The following is a 24,125-nucleotide window of genomic DNA, read 5'->3' on the forward strand; positions in this document are numbered from 1 at the left end:
TTGAATAACTAGCTTGAAAAATTCCTGAAAAGCTCTCATGTGTGAGTGCAAGCCTCCTCCTGCACACCAGTGAGCTACAACCAGAACCTGCACTCTGCTCACTCCTGGGCTGCTCCCCAGTCACAGGCACCAGCATCCCTTCCTGGACCATTGCTATGTCTCTAAAGGCTCTCCAGTGTCAGCCACAGTGATCCTAGGGAAGTGGAAGTCAAATGTATCCCTCCTCTGCTTCTTCCCCCTACAGATGTGNCCAACCAAGAATATCCCATCCTGGACCATTGCTTTGTCCCTAACAGGCTCTCCAGTGTCAGCCACAGTGATCCTAGGGAAGTGGAAGTCAAATGTATCCCTCCTCTGCTTCTTCCCCCTACAGATGTGCATGCCTCAGTCTCTCCCTCTTTCAAGCTTTCCCCACATGTCACTCTATTAAAAACACCTTCCATTAACCACCCACATAAAATAGCAATTCCTGTCTCTCACTCTGTATTCCCACAGCTCATACCTGAACTGAATTCTTTCCCTGGAAGTTAAGATCGGCCTACATGATAAATGTAGACAGTGCTCGTCTGCACGGTGGTGAAGGACCGAAGCAATGACGATGCATCTGAAACCATGTGAAGTGATCAGAATAATCTGAGGGAAAAGTAACAACTTTTCTGTGAACTTTAGAATCTTAGTTCAACATATTGGATACCCTCCAACTGCCAGTTATGAATGGATACAGACATGAAAAGACAGTAATAGTATGATTCACTTGGTAAATGGTCATTTGAAACATTAGAAAGGGTGAAAGGCAGGGGAGGTGCCTTGGTGGCTAATCCACCTCCTGATTGGGCTCAGGTCATGATCTCACAGTTCATGGTTTCAAGCCCTTCACAGGGCTCTGCCTGGAGAGCACAGAGGCTGCTTGGGATTCCTCTCTCCCCCTCCCTCTGTTCCTCCCTGGTTTGCTCTCTGTCTCTTAAAGAAAATAAAAGAAGTAACATTAAAAAATTTTTTTAATTAAAGAAAGGAAACCTTGAGATGTAAAGTGCTTTATTTTTTTAAAGACTGATCTAGAGAAGTTTGCAGAGTGCTTGCCTTCTTGTAACTGCACAGTTTACAATAAAACAAGTTCTCCATTATCTCATTTGTTTCTCAATTGGGATCAGCTTCCAACATTATTGTACTTCTAATGCTGTGAACAACATATTTGTGAATATTTTCTGATGTCACTTCTTCTGGGACATTTTCACTCTCCTTACGCCCCCTCCCCCGTCCCCACACCATCCTCAGGTACGTGATAGGTTTGCTTTCACTCTGCTCCTCTGCCTGCATATCTAGACTCTGGAAACCATATCCCTGGCAGCATTTTCATGAAAGTTGCCATTGCTTCATGAACCCCACTCACATTCAGTTTGAACTTTACCTCTAGCCTCATCTTTTCACGATTCACCTGCACACTTTCAGCTTGGTGCCCATTCATTTTCACCATTTTCCCACTTTTATGCAATGTCACCCAGGCTCATCACAGGGAGACCAGGAGACAACAAAACTACCCACTTTGCTATTGTGGTAAAGAAACATCACAACCCCAATATCCTGGCACCTTGATCTTAGACTTCCAGGATTTGGCTCCAGACTTTAGGAATTGGTTCCTGTTGTGTAAGGCATCCAGTTTTGGGTGTTTTCTTACAACAGCCCAAGCCAAGACCAAATCTTATAAATTATGAACTTTGCTTACTGATCATGAACCAATGTTGATTCATTATTTATAACAAATGTACCATATACTGTAAGACATTAATAAGACAAGAAACTGGGCGCATCTCTATATTGGGACGCTGTATGACTGTCGCAATTTTTTCTAAATGTAAAACTGTTTCACAAAATTAAATCTATTAAGAAAAAATTTCAACATCTTGTACTCAGCTGAATCTCTGCCTCTTGCACCCCCTTGGGGGAAAATGCAAGGTAATGAACGGCGGGGAGATTTGGTGTTATTATTCAGGTTTTATCTCACTTCAGGTTTGTGGTTTCTTCTCCTTCCTGTCCTCTGCCAGAGCTCACTCCAGAGCCAGGCACTCAGGGATCCCAGGAGCTGCTTCTCAGTCCCCATGATAGGCATCCCAAATATTTTCAATTATGAAAGCCCAGGTTAGTCCAAGGGTGAACAGAGAACTCTGATCCCCTGGGGGTAGTTTTCAGACCTCAAATGGGGAGCAGTTAATCCTGTCCTGAGCCCAAGGAACAGCTGGAAGGCGCTCTGCAGAGCATGGTGGATGCTGTGATGTACCAGGTCTCAGGAGGTGGCCCTCAGCTGTCACCCTCTTTGGGATGGCCTCAGCTGAGGAGAGTCACTGTGCCCAAGGTCATGCCTGGTAACATCCTAGCTCCAGACCACACAGGAGATCATCTGAGGTTATCATTGAGACCTCACTGCAGCTCAACTTCTTCTAAACAATCTTTTCCCTTCTTCTCCCTTCCACAGGTTTGATCCTAAAAGTACTTGCTGAAAATCACTTGCTTGTTAGTATTCATCTCAACATCTGTTTCCCAGGGAACCCAATGTGGAACAAGAGACTGTGGTCAGTACCAGATAAAAGGAGAGATCCTTTTGTCTCTAGGGGCCAAGCCAGTCATGGGAGAATGGATTGTTTACACTGCCACATACCATATACATATACTGCATAGCACATTCTATATACCATATACCACATACCATATTCCACATTCCATATACCATATACCACATACTATATTCCACATGCATATACCATATACCACATACCATATGCCATACACCATATACCCTATATCATATACCCAAAACTCTGAGTATATAAAAGCAATTAGAAACCACTAATTGTTTACGCAAAAAGCGGTATAATAAGATCTGTGTGGTAGAAGATGACTTTGGATAGAGGAGAAAGTAGAGCTTACACCAGGCTATTAGGAAGCAATAATTTTTGTCCAGGCAAAAGATGGTGATGGAGGTAGAGAAATGGAATCAACAGGTATTTAGGAGGTCAAATTAACCGGGCCTCTAGGGTGCAGGCAAGAGTGGACAAGTGAGGATGCAGAACAAGGGCCTCTTCTTGGTTGATCAGATGTATAGAGGATGTGCCACATACTGAACAGAGTCGAAGGGGGCAAGAGAATGTCCAAGTGCAGACTATGAACTCAGTTTTGAATATTTGAACTATACAAATGAAAATTTCAAAGTCAAAGGATATACACGTCGTCACCAAGAAGTGGATTCAGGATTAGAATCTTGATTGCATCTGGTTACAAATCCAGTGCTGTTGACCAGCAAGGCACTAAAACACCCAGTTTCTGAAGAGTTTAGAGTCTGATGGAAGGTGTGAAGTCCCGTAGAGGTGGGAACACAGGAGGGATGCTGGAAGCTGGAGGTAAGATTCTATTCCACCCTCAGCAGGGGCCATGGATGGCTTCAGAGGATGGATTTCATCTTTCCAGAAGAATGTGATAGAATGGTGACATCACTGAAAGCGGGGAGTCTTGTCATCTCCTCTAGGCAGTTTGGGCCTGCTCTGCATTCTCCTCTTGTTCTCACACCCCTCCTGACTTCTATATCCTGTAGATCCCTAAGAACAGGCAGGGCTCACAAGGAATCTGTTGCAAAATAGCCCTAACATTAAGTGCATGACAATGGACTCGCGGACATTAAGGGTCATCAGTTTTGTGTGGGCTGAGAGTCTCTGGACACAGCCATTGTGTGTGAGAAGAGCCCATTCCAGTGTGACATGGTCAGAGTCGCATGCTGGTTCCATCACTTTCTGAGAGCATTTCTTGAGTTCCTCCACCCCCTTCTTCCAGAAGCCACTTCCCCCAATAAAACCAAGTGGAAAACACAGAGGTCAACCAAACAGACGATTTCATCCTCATCAGTGACTTGTCACCCAAGGACATGGGCAGCTATTCCTGTGTGAATTTAACATTAGGGCATCCTGAGGTGCCGTATGTATCTGCTTCAAGCTCCTTATTTCTGTGAAAGGTGAGTATAGCCGGACAACGTCCATCACCTTGGTAAGTAAAACTAAATTTTTCAAAATTGGAAACATGTACCGAATTATCACTACACACTGGATACTGAGCCCCTTCAGCTACAAACAACCCTGTAGGCTGGGATTCTACACATGGCCCTTCTGTCTGTCTAGGGCCCTTTGCCCAATATTGAATCAGGCCATGTGACAGACCATCTGATGACCCAGCTATGAAACCTGAACACAGGATAAGAAAAACTCCAAATCAAAAGACACTCAATAGGTTAAATATAACTGCATGTGTGCACTGAACAGTCCAAAAAGTTGTTAAACTGAGCCTACAAGTCTGTCTGGCCTTTCTGAGGTTTAAGGACAAACCTGAGCTCAAGAATATGCAGTGTGTCTTTTTGAAGTACTTCCTGTCTCCAAACATAAGTCACAGACACTGTGGCCCCATAAGAGCCTCTGGATAGGGATGGAATCTCAACATGGGGAATGTTAGCCCCAAGTCTAATATCTCCTGGGACAAAGCAAAGGGATCCACAGACAGATAGAACCTCTACAAGCCCGCACAATTCCACTCATTCATTTCTAACTAGAATGTCATTGGGGCCTGGTGACAGCTCCCTGAAGAGTCAACACAATGCAGTGAAGACATCGTTCACCACACAGAAAATACATGAGTGCCTATGGTCTACTACTCTGACTTCTGGGGAACCAAGAAACCAGCAGAAAGATTCCTGTGAGTCACCCGCTCCCAGGTCTCCTTCAGATTACTTGTCCTGGAGGGGTTGAGTCTCTCTCCTGGCGCTTGATCTTTCCATGCCCTGCCCTGGTCTACCCTCAGCTCTGCTCTTCTCTTACTCTCTGAGGACTACCAGTGTTTCCTGCTTCTTGCCACTCCTGCATTAATTTTATCAAGTACAGTGTGATTAGAGTGTCCATCTGTCTTCTGGAAAACTAGTTTCCTCAGTAATGTTCTCTTCAAGTCCAGCCATATTCCATGCCATCCATTGGCCATGGAACATTTACATATTTCCTTCAACCCGGAAAATGTGAGTACAGGTGGCTTACCTGCCATTCTCCTGCATTTGGCTGTGGGGCCAGTGTAGGGAACACAGTCAGATCCCCTTGCCTTTGGTTTGGTATTAGATTGTATCATACTGTGTCTTCATATGAACTCTACTGAAATATATAACATCTTATAAAATTTATCTTGCAGTTTTTCCTCATTATGAACACATTCTACTGCACAGTTGAAAATCCACGTGAAAAGAGCTCTGGAAGTCGTTACACCATAATTTCAGGAGCCAGGAATCATAAATGCATATACCCTTGGATTGGGGTGTCCAATTCGCATGACAGTAAAATAGGCTGTGTCTGTCATAATCCCAGTTTTGTCCCTTGTGACCTTGGGCAGATTACTGAACCTCTCCAGATTGAAGATCCTTCCTATGTAAAATCTCAGTATCTTGGAGTCAAGAAGATGTAGAGTCTGTGAATCTTAAAATCTTAGAATTATCAATTCATTGAGTGAGTCAACTGACTTGTAGGTTCTTAAATGGTATTTAATATTCATCTTTGCATCTTTCATAGCCAAAGTGGAAAAAAAGAGAGAGAAAGATTTTGAGACTTTCATCGATCCCATTCATTCTTTCATCCATGCATTCCCCCATCCAATCATGCATCAAGCATTCACTCACTCAATGCACACTCTCATTCAGCCACGCATTTACCTATGCAGGAACCTGTTAACAAGTACCTGAATCCTCCTTTGAGGCAGCCCCTGGGCAGATGACTATTTTCAAGGAGCTCCCTGACTCCCACCGTGGACTTCCTGTAGTACTTGTCTGCTTTCTCTGGGCTGTGTCAGTTCCCACTACAGTGACAGTGTCCCAGTCTTCACCTTCCTCAGACTTGGTGGCTCTATCTGCTATGTGGGGAGATTCTATCCACATTTGAGCCAAACATATGGCTGAATCTATTTGTCTAGCTCTGTCATCGTGTATATGCCACTTCTCCAGGGATGAAGAGGTTGCTTGAAGACTGACAAAGAGCCAATAGAGAAATATAATGGTATATCTTGGAAGTATGTCCTTTGGTTGTGATTCTTTTGGAGAATAGAATAGAACTTTTTCAATTTATCTCTGTGTATCTGTTAATCTAGTACATGGTCTAGGTATAGAAGGAGTTCGGTAACTGTTTTTGAGTAATAAACGATTCAACATTGTAATAACTATACATTACATACATATATATGAAAATAATTTCTCCTCTATTCCATCAGCCTTTATCATTTCTGGGATTGATAAACTGGTAGGGAGCCTGTATTTGTGTTAAATCCTTCAATATTAATTGTAAATACTTGATACAATAAATGGCAAATATAAGCAAAAAAAGATCACACACACACACACACACACTCAGTGATCAAAATGAATTAAATCTTGTCATTTGCAATGATGTGGATGAAGCTAGGTGTATCATACTAAGCAAAAGAAAGTCAAAGAAAGAAAAACACCATGTGATTTCACCCATATGTGGAATTTAAGAAATAATAGAGATGGACATATATGAGACGGAATATAAGAAAGATAAGGAATCAAACCATGAGAGACTCTTAATGATAAAGAACAAACACAAGGTTGATGAAGGAAGGTGGCTTGGGGTGGGCTACATGGGTTTTTGGTATTAAGGAAGGCACTTGTTACGATAAGCCCTGGGGGTTGAATGGAATTGATGAATTACTGAATTCTACTCCTGAAACCAATCGTGCACTGTATGTTAACTAACTAGAATTTCATAAAGCTTTGGAAAAAAAAAAAACCCTACCTTTTACTATAAATCCCAGGGATAAATGTACAGCACAGGGAAATAGAGTCAACACTACTTGAATAATGCTGTATAGTGACAGACAGTGACTATATCTGCCATGATGAGTGTTGCATAATGCATAGAATTGTTAAATTACTATGTTGTGCACCAAAAAATATTATAGCCTTGTATGTCAACCCTAAAAATAAAAATTTAAATACTTTAAAAATAAAATTTGTCCTGGTAGGAAAAAAAAAAAAAAAGAATTGGACCCATACATGACACGTATTTGGTCAAGTGATGTTTGAAAAAGGTACCAACGCAACTCAATGTGAAAAGGCCTTTTCAACAAATGGTGTTGAAACAATTAGATCTTCATACATAGAAAGAAGGAGGAGGAAGAGGAGGAGGAGGAGAATAGAAGGAGAAGGTGGAAGAGGAAAAGAGGAGGAAGAAAAGAAGAAAAATCTTGAGTGTTTCCTTGTACCACACACAAAATTTATTATTGTGAAAAATGTTATTACCTTATAGTAATGTTATTGTACAATATACACAAAAATACTAAGAACAAATTTAATATGATCAATGGATCAGACTTAAATTTAAGGCTAAAACTGTAAAACTTCTAGAAGAAACTGTAGGAAAAAAACCTGAATTTAACGGTATTGGGTGAGCAGAGACATTTTAGATAAGACACAGGAAGCACACTCTATAAAAGAAAACACTGATTCATTTGACTTCTGTAATCTCTATACCAAACCTGAGGCCTCAAGAGGGAGGAAGGCCACAGGAGGGGAGAGAGGCCCATGCAGGGAGGAAGTAGTATTTCTCCTGGGCTGCTCCACTCTCTCTGAAATGTAAGAAGAGGAGCCCTCACCAAGTGAGGCCTTCTCTGCCTGACTTATATTTCACAATCTAGAAGCAGATTGGTGCCTCACAGCCACGTCACCCCATCATAGGCACTTCCTCTTAACCATGGGAGGAGGCAGGCTTTCCTGTCTATAGAACAGAGGTCCATTCTCCCCAGGACGCACATTTGCACAGAGAGAGTCCCAGGCCTCTACAATGTTGGGCTCCACCTCCGGGCCCCAACTGCCTCCTTACCTGCTGCTGGCTGTGCTGATGGGACTCACAGGTAAGCATTGCCTTGGGGTACAATCCCTTTCCTGCCCCTCAACCTCCCCCTGTACTGGACATTAGGGGCCTCCAGGTAAGCCCAGGTGTGCTGCCAGGGCTGCCACAGAAGGCCAACGACTGGGTGTCATCTGAGAGCATGAAATCAGGAATATGAGCATTTCCTCTTCGGATCCATCACCTGCAGCTGGTTACCAGCGGTATCCAGACAGGGGATGCTTCAATCTGCCACAAGGACAAGTGTACGTATTAAATGATCTAATCCTCATGACCCCCCTGCCTGATAGCTAGGACTGTACTCCTGATCAGCAGATAGAGAAATTCAGGCAGAGAGAGTTAGTGGCCAAATGTCGGCTACTTAAGTCAGTGCAGCTACTGGGGTTCATGTCCAGGCCACTCAGCTCCACGTTCCTTCTTTTAACTGTGTAATGCGGTTTGGTTTCTCAGTGGAGACTAACTGCAGGAACATCTAAAATACCAAATGGGAAACAGAAGAAGAGGCATCTCTTATCATTCTCTGAGGTCTTCAGATTTCCAATTCAGCCATGTGTACTCCCAAACTTTGCTTACTGATGTGTTGGATGTTTCTTATGTAGCAAATCTTTGCTGAGCTTTAAAATGTATTACAATTTCATGTAATGCATGCTAGGCCATACTTTATATTATACTTGGCAATGCACTGGTGTATGTACGGTTGTACACGTATGAGTGCACATGAGGAAAGGTACACACACTTGTGGGTACACACACATGGGATATTTGAAAATGCTTCCCTTATTTCTTATGTCTTCACATCACATCCCCTCTATGTGAAACGTGCACTGAACACATTTGCTCTCAGAGAGTCACCCTCTTTTTGAATGCTTTACTTCTCATTCAAGTACATGTTTATGGTGTGTTGAAAGCTCGGCCCAACTCTGCCACTCAGTTATCCAGGCTGATGGAACATGCATGTGCTTGTGGAGCAGGAAGTCCATCCATAGAAGGTTCTGGAAGTTAAATGCCCAGCCCAGAAAACTAATCCATCCATCACTGTAACTCACACACAATGGTTAAAGAAGTCTTATGGTCCCAATGATGCAGGGGTTCAGAAAGTGTAACACCAGAAGGGGCCAGACGGTAGACATGCAGAGTTATTTGGGGAAGCACGGGGCTTTCAGAGAGGGCTGAGGCACTCCCTCCTGCCGGGTGCCACTTCACTCGATCTCTCTGTGGTTTAGTGTCCTCAGCTGTAATAGGATCCCGTGTTCCAGGCTCATCGTGTGGGTTACCTGTCGTATACATGCAGCATGCTGAGCTCAAGGCTCACTCATGGTGTGCACTCGGTCAGTGAAAGCTGTTGCGGATAAACACTTGAAAAACAGACAGAATCACACAAGGATGAGAAACACCTGCTTTCTGTTCCCACCAGGTGTGGCAGGTGTGGCAGAGCTAGAGGTGATCCAGCCTGAGAAGTTGGTGGCCTTGGAAGCCGGAGAGACTGTCACTCTGCGCTGCATCATAACCTCCCTGCTCCCCATTGAGATGGTTGAGTGGTTCAGGGGGACAGGGCCAGACCGGAAGTTAATTTTCAGTTTCAGAGCAGGATACCACCCACCGTCTCGAGTAAGAAATGTTGCAGACATCACAAGGAAAAACAACATGGACTTTTCCATCCGCATCGGCAACATCACCCCAGCAGACATGGGAACCTACTTCTGTGTGAAGTTCCTGAAAGGGACCCCTCGTGTGCAGCTTAAGTCTGGATCAGGCACCCAGGTCATCGTGAGTGGTGAGTGTGGTGTGGGCCTCCTTCGTTCCCTGGATGTGATGACAAGTCAATAAGGATGCCCTCCACTGTCTGAGCAACAGATACAGATAAGGTGCTGTTATGAGTGCCCCTGAATCAGCCCCTTCCTTGGATCAGGGAAGTTGAGGCCTGGAGAGGTTGTGCTATTTGTTCAAGGCCTCACGGCTGAAAAACAGTGACAAGATCTGGAACCGCAGTCAGCAGTTCCCATCTCTTCCCTTCTACAATCTGACCAGCCCTCTGGTTCCAGAATGAGGGACTGAAAGTCTGAGTGACTCGCTCAGTCACAAGGCCTCACCTCACTTCTGCCCCCAGTCAGCACTCACATCAATGTGGCCAGTGTTCCCTTTACTCAGCACTTACTAAGCACCTGCTGCGTGCAGGCTCTGCTGTGGGTGCTGTGGGAGGAACAGGAAACAAAACACGCAAGGCCTCCTCTCCCATGAAGCTTACGTTCCCCTCCCTCCTGTGAGGACAAGTGCACCCAGCACAGGGAGGGGGAGATGAGCTTCCTTATAAACATCCAGGATATCACAGGGGGAAGGGACACAGAAGCCCTGGTTACTCTGCCGCCCCTGGTAGAAGAGATGCCAGATGTTGGTCATTCGCTGAGGGTATGGTCGGAAAATGTTCCTGTGATTTAGGGACTGACTCTCACAGTAGCAACTGAGTCTCCTCATACCCCCAGACGTAGGGAGGAAAGGTGGCTTGATCCTGATTATGCAGGTATTACAGAAGGTCCCAGTGGTATGTCCCTTGCCTGGTCACCACAGCTGTATGCGGCTCCACCGCCAGGCAGATCTGTATCGTCTGCCCACCCAGATGATGCCCTGGAAGATAACGGATGGAGACAGAGGGACCAGGGAGGGCCTCAGGCCACACGCTGTGTCTTCATCATGGCTTTTTCTCAAATCACCAGTGGGGAGGGGCCATTTCTGCCCCTTTTACAGGTGGGGACACTGAAGTCACGGCACTGTTGTGGTCAAAGTGGGAGACAGCTGCAAGCCTCTCCTTGAAAATCTTGCTTTGTTCTATTCTTGAGCAATAAGTGTTAATAAAACCGAGTCCTTGGAGGAGGCAGGGCTAGCATTACACCCCGGATCAGACAGACACGCAAACGTCTCAGGTTGTATTGAGCCTGATCCTGGAGCATGGAAGAGCAGCTGGAGTCATTTCCTGTTGTGGGATGTTGTTCCTTAGCTGAGCAGCCTTGGGAGGGGGCCTGGGCAGAGCAGAGGGGCCCCCACAAACCCAGCCCCACCACCCATGCACCCTGTTCCTGGCTCTGAAGATTGAGGATAACAAGGAGGCCATTCATAGAGAGTGTCTAGAGCCCCATGAGCAAGGGTTCATTCTCTAGACTCAGCCGTCCGGGCTCCACACCTCCTCTATTGCTACAGGGTCCACAGCCCTGGGCACCTGCAGGGACCCTTCCCAGAACTGCCTGCAGTGGAGAGTCCCAGAGGGAAAAGGAGGGTGGCAGTCACTGTTGGCTCTAGAAAATGGAGCACTTGTTCTGTTGTGACGAGAAGGCTGGAGGCCACCAGAAGCCCCCTGGGATGCAGTCCAGTGAGAGAAGCAGCCCCTTGTTTCTCTCAGACTCAGTCTCCTCATCTGAAAATGGTGATAATCACAAACTCCTCCTAGGAGAGAAGGAAAGAATTGAGGTGCTCTGTCTGCATCCCTTACACATAAGAAGTGGCCCAAATCCAGGGTTTCCTCAAGGTTGTGAACCGGCTCCCTTTGCTGGGCTCCGTTTCCTCACCTGTAGAACGTGAGTCATCACTCCGGCCTTGAAGGACGTTAGGGGGACACAGTGAGCCATGTGAGAGGACAGACCCTCAGTGAACCCTGGGTGCCCCTCCCAGACCTGTCCGATCCTGGGCTAGTCTCAGTGTCTCTCAGGTCCTCCCTGTCCCATCTGTGCCACGGTGATAATCAGGCTGCTGGTCAGGGGTCCGAGGATTGCAGAGAAGGCCCAGAAAGCCCCAGATGTGGGAGGTAGGTGATTCTTGAGTGTCCACACGCAGCAACTGAGTGTGGCTGATCCTACTCACTAGGCTCCCAACCAACTCTGCCTTCCTGACTCTATGACCTCGATGAGTCATCCCCACATTGGGCCCAGAGTCCTTGTCTATCTGTGACCACACGGCCCACAGAGCCGCTGCAGGGACTGAGTGTGTGAATGCATGTAAGGAGCTTACAGCAGGGCTTGGCACATGGTCAGTGTCTCATGAATGTTGGGGACACAGCAGAAACCCCAGCACAGTGCAGGCGCGGGATGAAGGAGCTGAGAGGTAGGATGGTTCAGCCTAGCACCGGGGGCCCAGGACGCTGAATAAACCAATAACAGCACTTTGTCTCTACCAGCGGTGTCAAGACTGCTGGCGTTTTCATGACTTGACTTACTCATGTGACACCTCCTACCTATCTCCTCAGAATGTTCGCTGAGATTAAGACAGGAAGTAAAGTATTCACAAATACACGTATGTATAAATGTGCCCTCTGCCGACTGTTACAGAAAGTGTTGGGTAATAAGTGACAATTTGGAGACACTTTATCGGACCTTCTAAAGGTGAAATTCCCTCCCTTTCAAGTCACTGATGTGTGTGTGTCCAAAACAAAGGAGCGCTTCTGCCTGCTCCATAGACCGTTGTCTCTGCCTTGAAATTATTTCACATTGAAGAACTTAACCACCACTGATATCATAGCACTCAGTGATCTTGGTTTTCAACCCAACACTGACCCAAGAGAAGAACGCAGATTCAGAATAACAACCCTTCACTCTCTCTCTCAGATTCAGGGATGACACAACTAGACCCTATGGAATATTTTTGGAAAGAGTGAAAAACTGAGTAAATCCATAATTACTTGAAAAGAAATCCTGGTATAAATTAATTTTGGTTTGAGGAGCATTTTCAGTGTTAAATTCAAAGTAAAACTGTCTGCATTGTTTGCCACTCACTCCCATCCGGAAGGAGAAAGGCCTGCTGTCCCACCTCACAGTGGGCACTGGGCTATGTCACGTCTATACCTCCAGGCAGCTGGCCACCTGGTTACGGCTGTCATGGGGATCCGGGGCCCTGTCTGTCTCCACCTCTGTGCTGACTGCCACACATGCTCTCTGACTTCCATACGGTGTCTGGGAAGGCAGCTCAGAACAGTGGAGACCAAGAGTGACACCCACCAGAAATGTCCTTCCTGTGCCCACATGGGTGGGAAGTCCCCTGGCAGGGACGACAACGGGGACCTGGAACTCAGGCTGGAATTGCCCGTGGGCCCTGCCCCCGACTCCTGGTCAATCTCTGACCCCGCCCTCCCAGCACTATCAGAAGGGCTGAAAAGGAATCCGTGTGACGTTCTGCACAGTGTCACACACCTGTCGTTGGGGACGATGACCACGGTCGTGCTTACTCGTCATAAATGCTCCTCTCGTAGCCAAACCCTCTCCCCCCGTGGTGTCGGGCCCCACGGCCAGGGTCGCGCCCCAGCAGCCAGTGAGCTTCACCTGCGAGTCCCACGGCTTCTCCCCCAGAAACGTCACCCTGAAATGGTTCAAAAACGGGAACGAGCTGCCAGCCTCCCGGACCACCGTGGACCCAGAGGGAGACAGCGCTTCCTACAGCGTCTCCAGCAGCGCCACGCTGGTGCTGGCCCCGGGGGACGTCCGCTCCCAGCTCATCTGCGAGGTGGACCACGAGACGCTGCAGGGGGGCCCTCCTCTTCGTGGGACGGCCAACCTGTCCGACACCCTGCGAGGTAGATGCCCGTCACCCCCAGCCCAAGCCCACGCCTGGCCCCCAAGCCTCCCAGCCTGCACCTCCCCCACTCTGTGCTCCCAGCCTTCCACCCCCCGGAACCTGACTCCTGACAGACCCTCCCCATCACCGGGCACCCAGAGTCACAGTCACTCCTACTGTTTTATATGGCAGATTCCGGGTGAACCCCTACCACGTGCCAAGCACTGTGCTAGGTAGTTTCATTTACTTTCCCATAGCCATTTCAATTATTGAGCACCTACTGTAATCCAACCCTGTATGCTTGGTGTTTCATGTATTTTGCTAGTTATTCTATTCCAATCGCATGCCAGGGGCCCTGTATCTGGATTTCACTCATTATTACCCTAATGGGAGCTACCAGTCCTTGAGCACCTACTGTGTACTGAGCAGTGGGCTAGGGATTTCATTCACATGCAAACACTACCCTCAGTGTTTGAGCACTCGCTGCATGCCTAGCACTGTTCTGGGTAACTCCCTTGCTGTGTGGGGGGAGCTAAGTTCACGAGCCCCTCCCCAGTGATGTGTCTGTTCCATGAGGTCAGAGCTTCTGCTCTGTGCTGTTTCAGTTCCACCCGCCTTGGAATTTGCCCAGCAACCTGTGACAGAGGACCAGGTGAAGGTCACTTGCCAAGCAAAAAAGTTCTACCCTCAGCGCCTCCAGGTGACCTGGTTGGAGAACGGAAACGTATGCAAAACAGAGACAGCCTCGAGCCTCATAGAGAACAAGGATGGGACCTATAGCTGGACGAGCTGGCTCCTGGTGAACGTATCTGCCCACACAGAGGAGGTGGTGCTCACCTGCCAGGTGCAGCACGATGGGCAGCGGGCAGTCACCAAAAGCCGTAAACTCAAGACCTCTGGCCGCACAAAAGACCAGTGCACAGATGGAAACTCTGGTGAGGCTTGATGCCAACTAACTGGCATTTAAATTTTATATTTTCTTTTTTCATGGTAAAAGTAGTTAGTCATGCTCATTGGAGAATAACTAGATATCTTTAGACATGAAGGACAAATTTGCTGTGAGGTGCCTTCCCGCAAAGCCCACACTCCAAGAATGACCACTGGTAAGAGAAAGAAAGAATAGAGGGGGGGAAATTGGAGAGGGATTTTGTTGCTACTGTCTGTCTCCTGTTCCTTCACCTGACAGTGAAAAGTTGCCATGCCAGGCCAGCCATCCCCTCCTCCCAATCTTTCTCACCTGTCTAATCTATATTCCTTCAGAACATTCCATTGTCACCCCAGCAAACGTCTGCATCCAACACTCTCAAATTCTGGAGTAAAGTCCAGAAGACCTGGAGGATTTGCTTTTCTGTTTTTATACAGAAAGCTCTCATTTTAAAGTTTTTTATTTATTTTCAGAGAGACAGAGACAGTGAGAGAGAGAGAGAGAGTCTCTGAGGACAGGGACCACAAGCCTGTACATGTATCAGATATAGTATCTGGACATTGTCCCTAGGACCTACAGAGTCCCCTTTTCACGACCAAAGTGTACCTTATTTCTCTCTCATGTAGCATCAGGAGGAGGCAGAGCCAGGATCCAAGGAGTCTTTGCTCCAAAAGACGTTTCAAAGGTCTATGTTCCTTCTATATGCACTATGACATCACCATCATTGCTGGGACAACAATGGGTCACTCAGTGTCCATGTCCCTCCAGCCGGGAAAGTATAGATAAGAAGAGAAGAACAAATAACTTCTTTTAAAACTAGAGGTATACAGAAGTTGCAGAATTGTGTCCACTAATGGCTTAGTCACGGATACACATCCAGTTGCAAATGGAGTCCATGTGTGTGGTCATGTGAGTAATGACGCTGGCTTTTCTACAAAACCAATACCATTACACACATCATAAAATAATTTCCTACTACCATCTAAAATGGAGTCTATATTCAGATTTTTGAAAATTTCTCCTGTAACTTCATTTTGTGTCCCTAACTCAGTTTTAGTTCATCTGTAAATGCTTGGAAGAACTTTCCTGTGAAACCACCTAAGCTCCACAGTTCTTTCAGTGACTGGAAAAGAATCTGAGTGGCTACTCAGGTTGGTCATTTTATATAGGATGCTTGGGGCCAGCTGTGCTGTTGAGGATTCCGCTCCATTTTCTCTGCGTTGTCAAATTTCTGCCCACAGAGTTGCTCATAATACTACCCCGATAGCCTGTTGGGGTCTGTAGGGTCTGCAGTGATATGCTGTTTCATTCTTGTGTTATTTCTCTTTTCTTCATTGTCAAAATTGCTAGATTTTCCACTTTATTAATATTTTCAAAGAACCCACTTTTGTCTCAGTGATTTTCTCAATTGTTTCTGTTTTCAATTTCATTGCTTTTTTCCTTTTGTTCTTTCACTTCCTTTGAATTGATTTTGCTCCTCGTTTTTTGACATTGGAACTGAGATTTTTTTTTAAATTTAAATTCTAGTTAGTTAACATACAGTGTAGTATTGGTTTCAGAAGTAGAATTCAGTGATTCATCACTTCCTATAATATCCAGTGGTTAACAGTAGTTCCCTCCTTGATACCCATCACCCTCTTAGCATACCCCCACAAACCTCCTTGCATCAGCCCTTAGGTTATTCTCTACCATTAAGAGTCTCTTATGGTTTGTTCCCTCTCTCTTCCCCTCTTCCCATAGGAGCATTTGCTTTGTTTCTTAAATTCCATATACAAGTGAAATCATATGGTATCTCTCTTTCTCTGACTGACTTATTCCCCTTAGCATAATACACTCTAGCTCCATCACATTGTTGCAAATGGCAAGACTCTTTCTTTCTGATTGCCAAGTAATATTCCATTGTATATGGATTCCATGACTTCTTTACCCATTCACCAGTCAATGGACATTGGGGCTCTTTCCATTGTTTTCCTATTGTTGATAACGTTGTTATAAACTCTGGGGTGCGTGTATCCCTTTGAATCTGTATTTTGGTATACTTTGGGTAAATACCTAGTAGTACAATGCTGGATCATAGGGTAGTTCAGTTTTTAACTTTTTAAGAAACCTCCATACTGTTTTCAAGGGTGGCTGCACCAGGTATGCATTCCCACCAACAGTGCCAGAGTGTTCCCCTTTCTCTGCATCCTCGCCAACACCTGTTGTTACATGCATTGTTAATTTTAGCCATTCTGACAGCGTGAGGTGGTTTCTCATCAAGGATTTGATTTGTTTTTCCTGATGATGAGTGATGTTGAGCATTTTTTCATGTGTCTGTTAGTCATCTGGATGTCTTCTTTGGAAAAGTGTCTATTAGTGTCTTCTGCCCAGTATTTGTTTGTTTGTTTTAAATTCAGGTTAGTTAAATACAGTGTAGTCTTGGCTTCAGGAGTAGAACCCAGTGATGTGCCTCTTACCTATGACACCCAATGCCTATCCCAAAAGGTTCCCTCCTTAATGCCCATTACCACTTAACTCATCTCCCCACCCACCTTCCCTCCAGCAATCCTCAGTTTGTTCTCTGTATTTAAGAGTCTCATTTGGTTCCCCCATTTCCTCACTGGATGGCTTCACTGGATTGAGATTATTGATGTTGGATTTTTCTTTGTTCAAATGTCACACCTTGGCATCCTTCTGTTTCCTGGGATTCAGGAACATGAAGCCAGGGTACTTTTTTTTTTCTTAAATAGTTTCTTGTAAACTTGGTTTACATATAACACCCAGTGCTTATCCCAAAAAGTGCCCTTCCCCATGCCTATCACCCCCCTTCCCCTCCCATCCACCCCCATCAGCCCTTAGTTTGTTCTCAGCATTCAAGAGTCTCTCATGGTTTGCCTCCCTCTCCCCAACTATTTTTCCCCTTCTTCTCCCTCATGGTCCTCCATTAGCTTCCTCCTAATCCACCTGTATGTGCAAACATATGGTATCTGTCCTTCTCTGTCTGACTTATTTTGCTCAGCATAACACCCTCTAGTTCCATCCATGTTGCTACACATGGCCAGATTTCATTCTTTCTCATTGCCATGTGGTACTCCATTGTACAAATACACCACATCTTCTTGATCCATTCTTCAGTGGATGGGCACTTAGGTTCTTTCCATGTTTTGGCTATTGTTGAGAGTGCTGCTATGAACATTGGGGTACATGTGCCCCTATGCATCAGCACTCCTATATCCCTTGGGTAAATTCCTAGCAGTGCTATTGCTGGGTCATAGGGGAATTCTATTGTTTATTTTTTGAGGAACCTCCACACTGTTTTCCAGAGGGGCTGCACCAGCTTACATTCCCACCAACTGTGTAGGAGGGTGCCCGTTTCTCCACATCCTCGCCAGCATCTAGAATCTCCTGATTTGTTCATTTTAGCCACTCTGACTGGCGTGAGGTGGTATCTCAGTGTGGTTTTGATTTGTATTTCCCTGATGAGGAGGGATGCTGAGCATCGCTTCATGTGTCTGTTGGCCATCTGGATGTCCTCTTTGGAGAAGGTCTGTTTGTGTCGTCTTCCCATTTCTTCACTGGATTATTTGTTTTTCGGGTGTGGAGTTTGGTGAGTTCCTTATAGATTTTGGATACTAGCCCTTTATCTAATATGTCATTTGCAACTATCTTTTCCCATTCCGTCGGTTGCCTATTAGTTTTACTGATTGTTTCCTTTGCTGTGAGAAGTTTTTTTTATCTTGATGAGGTCCCAGTAGTTCATTTTGCTCTTCATTCCCTTGCCTTTGGGGTTGTGTCAAGTAAGAAATTGCTGCAGGCCAGATGGCTTCCCTGGGGAATTCTACCAGACATCTAAAACAGAACTAATACCTATTCTTCTCAACCTATTCCAAAAAATAGAAGCCAGGATACTTAAACTCTGTTCTTACTCCAGTCTGTTGACACTTAACTGCCTGCCTTCCTCCTCCACCTTTCAGAGTCTTCCGGATTGCGCGGTATTTCCCTTTTGTCTCCCAAAGATTTTGCAAGATGGGATTGCTCTTCAGAGGTCACTGACAGCCAGTGCTCCATAGAATTTACCGCCCTTTTATTGCCTTTGCTTTGTGTTCAGAAGCTGTATTCAGGGACAGGTAACTAAGCTGCTGCCTTGTCCTCAGCAGACACAAGTGCCCTGAGGGCTTTGAATGCCTTGTCCCCAAAGTCCCTGTCCCATATCTCAGTATCTGTATCTCAAATTTCCCTCCCTGGGCCCGATTTTGGCAAAGCAGGTGCGCTGAAGCTGAGAGGTCAATCCTCTCTGTAGCACTGATGCTCCTTTGAGGATGATGGACCCACTTATGTCCTGAGCTTTTTCTGCTCTCTGGCTCTAGGAGGGAAGAGTCTACAGTCTTGCCTGGGATTCCTTTGACTTTCACCCAGAATTTTTCATGTGAGATCAATTGGTTTCTTTTTGCGTTGTCTTTCTCCGATGGACTGATACCCAGCAACAGCCACTCAATCCTGTAGTTATGATAATGACCAGTTTATTTCCAGATGACCAGGGTACCCTGCTTCTCTACTGACTCCACCCAGGTCACCAATGTGAGGTTCTAGCTTGACAAGCGCAGGGCAAGCTGGGACCTACCCCTGCCCCACCCCCCACCAGGCTGGGGACCGCTTGGCCAGAGAGCAGGTCTGTATCTGCACATGAGAGCTGGGTTTCCAGACCCCTCCCAGACAAACGCCACAGGTCAACTGCCTTGGGAAGCAGCCTCTAAGTTATGTGAGACGGGGCAAGCTCCCTGTGGTGTGCTGCCCCGTGCACATGCGTGTGAGACAGGGAAGGAGGCAAGACTGGCAAAGGAAGACACTGAACACAATGTAACACAGAAGAATCCTACTTGGACAGAGAACAGGAAAGCTGGATGCCATTTTTTACTTTTTTAAAATGTGGTGGAGGGGTGAAACCTCTGTACCCGCTCTTTTTCCAGGCCCCTCCCTTCTAGAAGCAGGTGCAAACATGGGCAATGCAGCTCTTTCAACTGAGAAAAACTACTAAGGGCCACCTAGCCGAGAGCTGCTGTCCTCCAACACAGCAGGGGTAAAAATGGTGGGTCTCTGCTCCTACCTCTAAGATTATCCCATATATTTCAATTTTTTGAAATATTTTTAAGTTTTTTAATCTTTAGTTATTTTTGAGAGAGACAGACAGACAGACAGAATGTGCATGGGGGGTGGGCAGACAGAGAGGGAGACACAGAATCCGAAGCAGGCTCCAGGCTCCAAGCTAGCTGTCAGTACAGAGCTCATTGCGGGGCTCGAACCCATGAACCATGAGATCATGACATGAGCCAAAGTCGTACACTGAACCGACTGAGCCATCCAGGCACCACTTACTTGAATTTCTTGATGTAAATCTAAGAGCAAAATCAATCATTATGAAAAGGCAAAGAATTTGAAGCCGTGCCTCCAGATACAATGGTCTATGTCCAACAGAAAGGTGTCCTACCTGTTGTTGGCACTGGGGGCCGGGTGGGCTGGGTGATGTTTGAAACCCCTCCTGAGAATTTCCTTGCCTCCCTCAGGTGTTATCCAGCCAGCAGGACTCGTGAGGTCAAGGCACCCTGAGTGCCCTCAGCACGTGAGAACACGGGGTCATGGACACCCGTGTGTGAAACAAGCAAGGCAGCCTTGCATCTCACTCACCATGACACAGTCCTCACTGCACTAGGGGCCAGCTGCCATTCATCCCTATGACCCTGAGAGGCTGGACATGTCCTGGTCCAGAGACAAAATCTCAGAGTCGTCCTACGGGACAGCAGTGAAGGATTTCCCAGTCATCTTTGACCTTCTGTAAACTATGAGCCTGTTCCCTCGTCATAAAATTTATAAGACCCACCCCATTGGGTGTGGGGACCAAGTCAGTAAAGCTCACTTGCATGTTGTTGAGTTCTCATGTCTCCACCCCTTCCCTCAGGAAGGACACCTGGTAGCCTGGGAAGGGGTGAGGGAGATGAGGTACTTCTTACCCTGAGATCTGCCTCTCGCCTCTAGCAGGGAGATCATGAGCTTCAGAGCATTGATGGGTCCATGTCTCCTCAGATGGAGTAAGTGGAGGCCCATAGGAGTGGACTCCTGGATCCTTCTCTGATGGTGCGTCCTGTCCCTTCATTTCCAGGTCGAGAACTGTCCACTCCACTCCTGGTGGCTCTCTGCCTGGGCCCCAAGCTGCTGCTGCTCATCACTGCCTCTGTCATCTATGTCCACAGGAAGCAAGGGATTGACTGTGTTATGTTATGGATGAGGAGGGCATGGCAAGGTCAGTTCCAGAAGGAGCCAGGTCAGCAGGACGGGCAGCCCAGTAGTCACACAGGGTCAGCACCCACCTGGAGTAAGAGCAGGTGACGCACCTCCCTTCATACCCTCTGGAGCCTAAGGGATCCCTCTGGGAGGTTCTCAACTCCCAGAAAGAGTGTGGGGTCCTCAGGAACTGTGTTGGGGCAAGGGCTGTCAAAGGACAAGCACAGAGTCCTAGGGCTTCTGGTAAGGAAATGGCTGAGGCTGAATGAGGGCAGCTGGGTGGGAAACCCCTTGGAGACCATCTCTAGATTCTTTGGGCACAAAGAGGCCACAGAGGAATGCTGATCGGTGCCCGCTGGCTGCTCTGGGGACAGCTCCTGCTCTGACCCTCTGGGGGACAGAATGGTGGGATCAGGAAGGGGGATCAGGACCTAGGGAGGAAGGCTGAGGAGGCAGAGTCCATGTCAGAGGCTGCCTGTCCCCTCACAACAGGTGTCCTGGGAGGAAAACAGCACCGAGGACATAGGAGACACATGGAGAACATTTCTGGAATGGTGAGCAGATCATAAAATGTGACCATGGGTCCACAGCTCCTTCCTTCCTCCCCTGCTACATGCCACCCTCAGTCTCTGCTGCCTCCTTCCTTCCATGAGGGGCCCAGCCTAAGACAAGGAACACCTAGAAGCTTCCACAACTCTGCCCCAAATGCCTGCTTCCCCAGAGACCCACCTGCCACAGTTCCTGCTGCTCCTTCTCACCGTCCCTGATGCCCCCAGGGCTGGGTCTTCATACCTGGGCCTGAGCAGGGGGCATGGGAATGTCTCTGGAGACATACACATGGATATCTCCCTAGAATGTGAGAAACAAGTCACATGTTCATGTCCAGGCTATCTCTCATCCATTTCCTGGGAACCATGGCCATGAACTTCACACTTAAGGCCATGCTTTCATGTGTCATTGCTGCCAACCCCCAGACTCCCCAGCCTGGATGAGGTTCTCCAATGCCTCCTGAATGCAAATGAATCCCATCTGGGAATGAAAAAGAGAAAGCATTCTCCTTTCTCTTGCCTACATGTCCTATTCTTAAATCAGAGAGAAGTTTTCCTCCTCCCTGCGATGGGAACACTGGCTTTCTGTCACCTTCATCTGTCCCGATCCCTCCTTCTCATGTACCTGTGCTGGCAGTCCAGAAACCTGGACCCTTCCCTGATTTCCTTTTATATCCCATGTTCAAGTCCACCTCCATCATGCTCTATCCAGTGGTGAGATGGAAAATGTTAAATAATCCACGCTCGGAAAGAAAAAGAAGCCTCATTTGTGGTCCTTGTCCACATCTGTGGTGTCTACACTCCCAATATGGTCAATTTCAAGCTGCCAACAGTTGAACAACTAGTTTGAAAAATTCCTGAAAGGCTCCGTGAACTCCATCTAGAATCTGCTCACTCCCGGGCTGCTCCCCCCGGTCCTGGCCACCAGCATCCCTTCCTGGACCATTGCTACATCCCTAACAGGCTGTCCGGTGTCAGCCACAGTGATCCTATGGAAGTGGAAGTCAAACTGTATCCCTCCTCTGCTTCTTCCCCCCACAGATGTGCATGCCTCAGGCTCTCCCTCTTTCAAGATCTGCTGATATGTCATTTTATTTAAAGCACCTTCCATAAACCACCCACATAAAATATCAATTCCACTCTCTCACTCTGTTTTCACAGCTCATCCCCAAATTGAATTGTTTCCCTAAAACTTAAGATCAGCTGACATGATAAATGGAGACAGAGCTCAGAGGACCAAAGCAGTGACAGTGCAGCTGAAACCATGGGAAGGAGCTCAATAATCAGTGGGAAGAATAACAATTTTCTGTGTCCCTAAAAAACTTTTTTCAACACATTGGAAACCCTCCCGCTGTCAGTTACAAATATATAGGGACATGAAAAAACAGTAAAACTATTATTTATTTGGTATACGGTCATTTGAAACATTAGAAACTCTGAAAAGGGCACTTAGGCTCTTTCCATGTGGACGAATGGATCAAGAAGATGTGGTTCATCTATACGATGGAATACTACATGGCAATGAGAAAGAATGAAATCTGGCCATGTGTAGCCAGAAATGGAGGGGGAAAGGGAGAGAGGCAAACCATGAGAGACTCTTGAATGCTGAGAACAAACTGAGGACTGATGGGTGTGGGGGGGAGGGGAGGATGGGCATGGAGGAGGGCACTTGTGGGGATGAGCACTGGGTGTTACATGGAAACCAACTCGACAATAAACTATTTGGAAAAAAAAAAAGAAAGAAAGAAACTTTGAAAAGGGAAGAGTTTTTACTTGTCTGTAAAGACTTATCAAGAGTAGTTTACAGGGGCGCCTGGGTGGCTCAGTCAGTTAAGCATCTGACTTCAGCTCAGGTCATGATCTCACAGTCCGTGGGTTCGAGCCCCGCGTCAGGCTCTGTGCCAACAGCTCAGAGCCTGGAGCTTATTTCAGATTCTGTATCTCCCTCTCTCTCTGACCCTCCCCTGCTCTTGCTGTCTCTGTCTCTGTCTCTCTCTCTCTCTGTCTCTCTCTCTCTCTGTGTCTCTCAGAAATAAATAAAACATTAAAAAAAAAAAAGTAGTAGTTTACAGAGGGCTTGCTTTCCTCTGACCGCACAGTTGACGATATAGAGCAAGTGTCTGGATTATCTCCCTCCTCCCTCAATGGGGATCACCTTCCAACATTCTGCCCTTTGCATTTCCAATGCTGTGAAATCTTGACATTAAGGTGAATATTTTCTGGCATCACTTCCTCCGGGACATTGTCACCCTCCCCGCGCCCCTCCCCCCCGACACTTTCCTCAGTGACGTGGTAAATTTATGTTCACTCCTCTCCTCTGCCTGCATATCTAGACTCTGGGAACAGTATCCCCGGTAGCATTCCCATGAAGGTCTCCGTGCCTTCACGTACCCCACTCACATTCCATTTGAACTTCCCTTCCAGCCTCATCTCTTCTTGTTTCTCCACTGCACTTCCTACTTTGTGCCCATCCCCTTTCTGCAGTTATTTGCTGTTGTACAATGTCACCCGGGTTCGTCGCTGGGAGACCAGATTACACGATCACCTGCTCTGCTGTTGTGGGAAACTGAGTACCTGAGTCACAGTGATCTCCCCTACAGGCTTTGAGAGACATGATGCTTGCTTATGTCATGTGCATCTGTAGTTGCGTAGGGATCTGTGGATGAAAGAAGACCTGGCAGCTAAGTGTATACTTCATGCGATTGTTCGTGGTAAACTCCCCACGGTAAATCAAATTTGAACCATGTGTTGGGGGGCTGATGCTATTTAACTAACCTGTGGCAACTGACATTTGTGCACATCAACACCTTACTTACAAAGTGAGAACTGCCTCTTCCTCAAGCAGGATGTCAACTCTGACAGAGAAGGGCCTCTGTGTCCTCAGGTCTCAGAACAATGACTACCATGTCTTAGCCATCACATTACAAAGTAAAT

General features: G+C 46.7%; 2 protein-coding genes across 6 annotated transcripts in view; both read left to right on the forward strand.

Annotated features, from left to right (window-relative positions):
• The window catches only part of LOC144233917 (signal-regulatory protein beta-1-like), a 29,380-nt gene extending 22,402 nt beyond the window's left edge, over positions 1–6,978 (forward strand). For 2 of the 5 annotated variants that reach the window (XM_077767000.1, XM_077767002.1), the window contains one exon: positions 496–1,861. In XM_077767000.1, coding sequence (XP_077623126.1) covers positions 496–506 — 11 coding nt within the window. In that variant the 3' untranslated portion in view covers positions 507–1,861. Of the gene's footprint in view, positions 1–495; positions 1,862–2,470; positions 2,568–3,819; positions 4,729–5,208 lie in introns of those variants that run through there. The other 3 variants (XR_013335803.1, XM_077766999.1, XM_077767001.1) reach the window with 3 other exon arrangements.
• Positions 6,979–7,743: 765 nt separating this feature from the next.
• LOC144233918 (signal-regulatory protein beta-1-like) lies at positions 7,744–22,601 on the forward strand. Its single transcript, XM_077767004.1, has 7 exons — positions 7,744–7,935; positions 9,346–9,705; positions 13,162–13,482; positions 14,069–14,398; positions 20,522–20,662; positions 21,136–21,197; positions 22,353–22,601. Exons 1-7 carry the CDS (start codon positions 7,866–7,868, stop codon positions 22,386–22,388), a joined length of 1,320 nt encoding a protein of 439 aa, XP_077623130.1. The 5' UTR covers positions 7,744–7,865; the 3' UTR covers positions 22,389–22,601.
• The last annotated feature ends 1,524 nt before the right edge of the window (positions 22,602–24,125 follow it).

Source organism: Crocuta crocuta, unplaced genomic scaffold (genome assembly GCF_008692635.1).
Source record: "Crocuta crocuta isolate KB4526 unplaced genomic scaffold, BGI_CrCroc_1.0 scaffold15, whole genome shotgun sequence".
Taxonomy (NCBI): domain Eukaryota; kingdom Metazoa; phylum Chordata; class Mammalia; order Carnivora; family Hyaenidae; genus Crocuta; species Crocuta crocuta.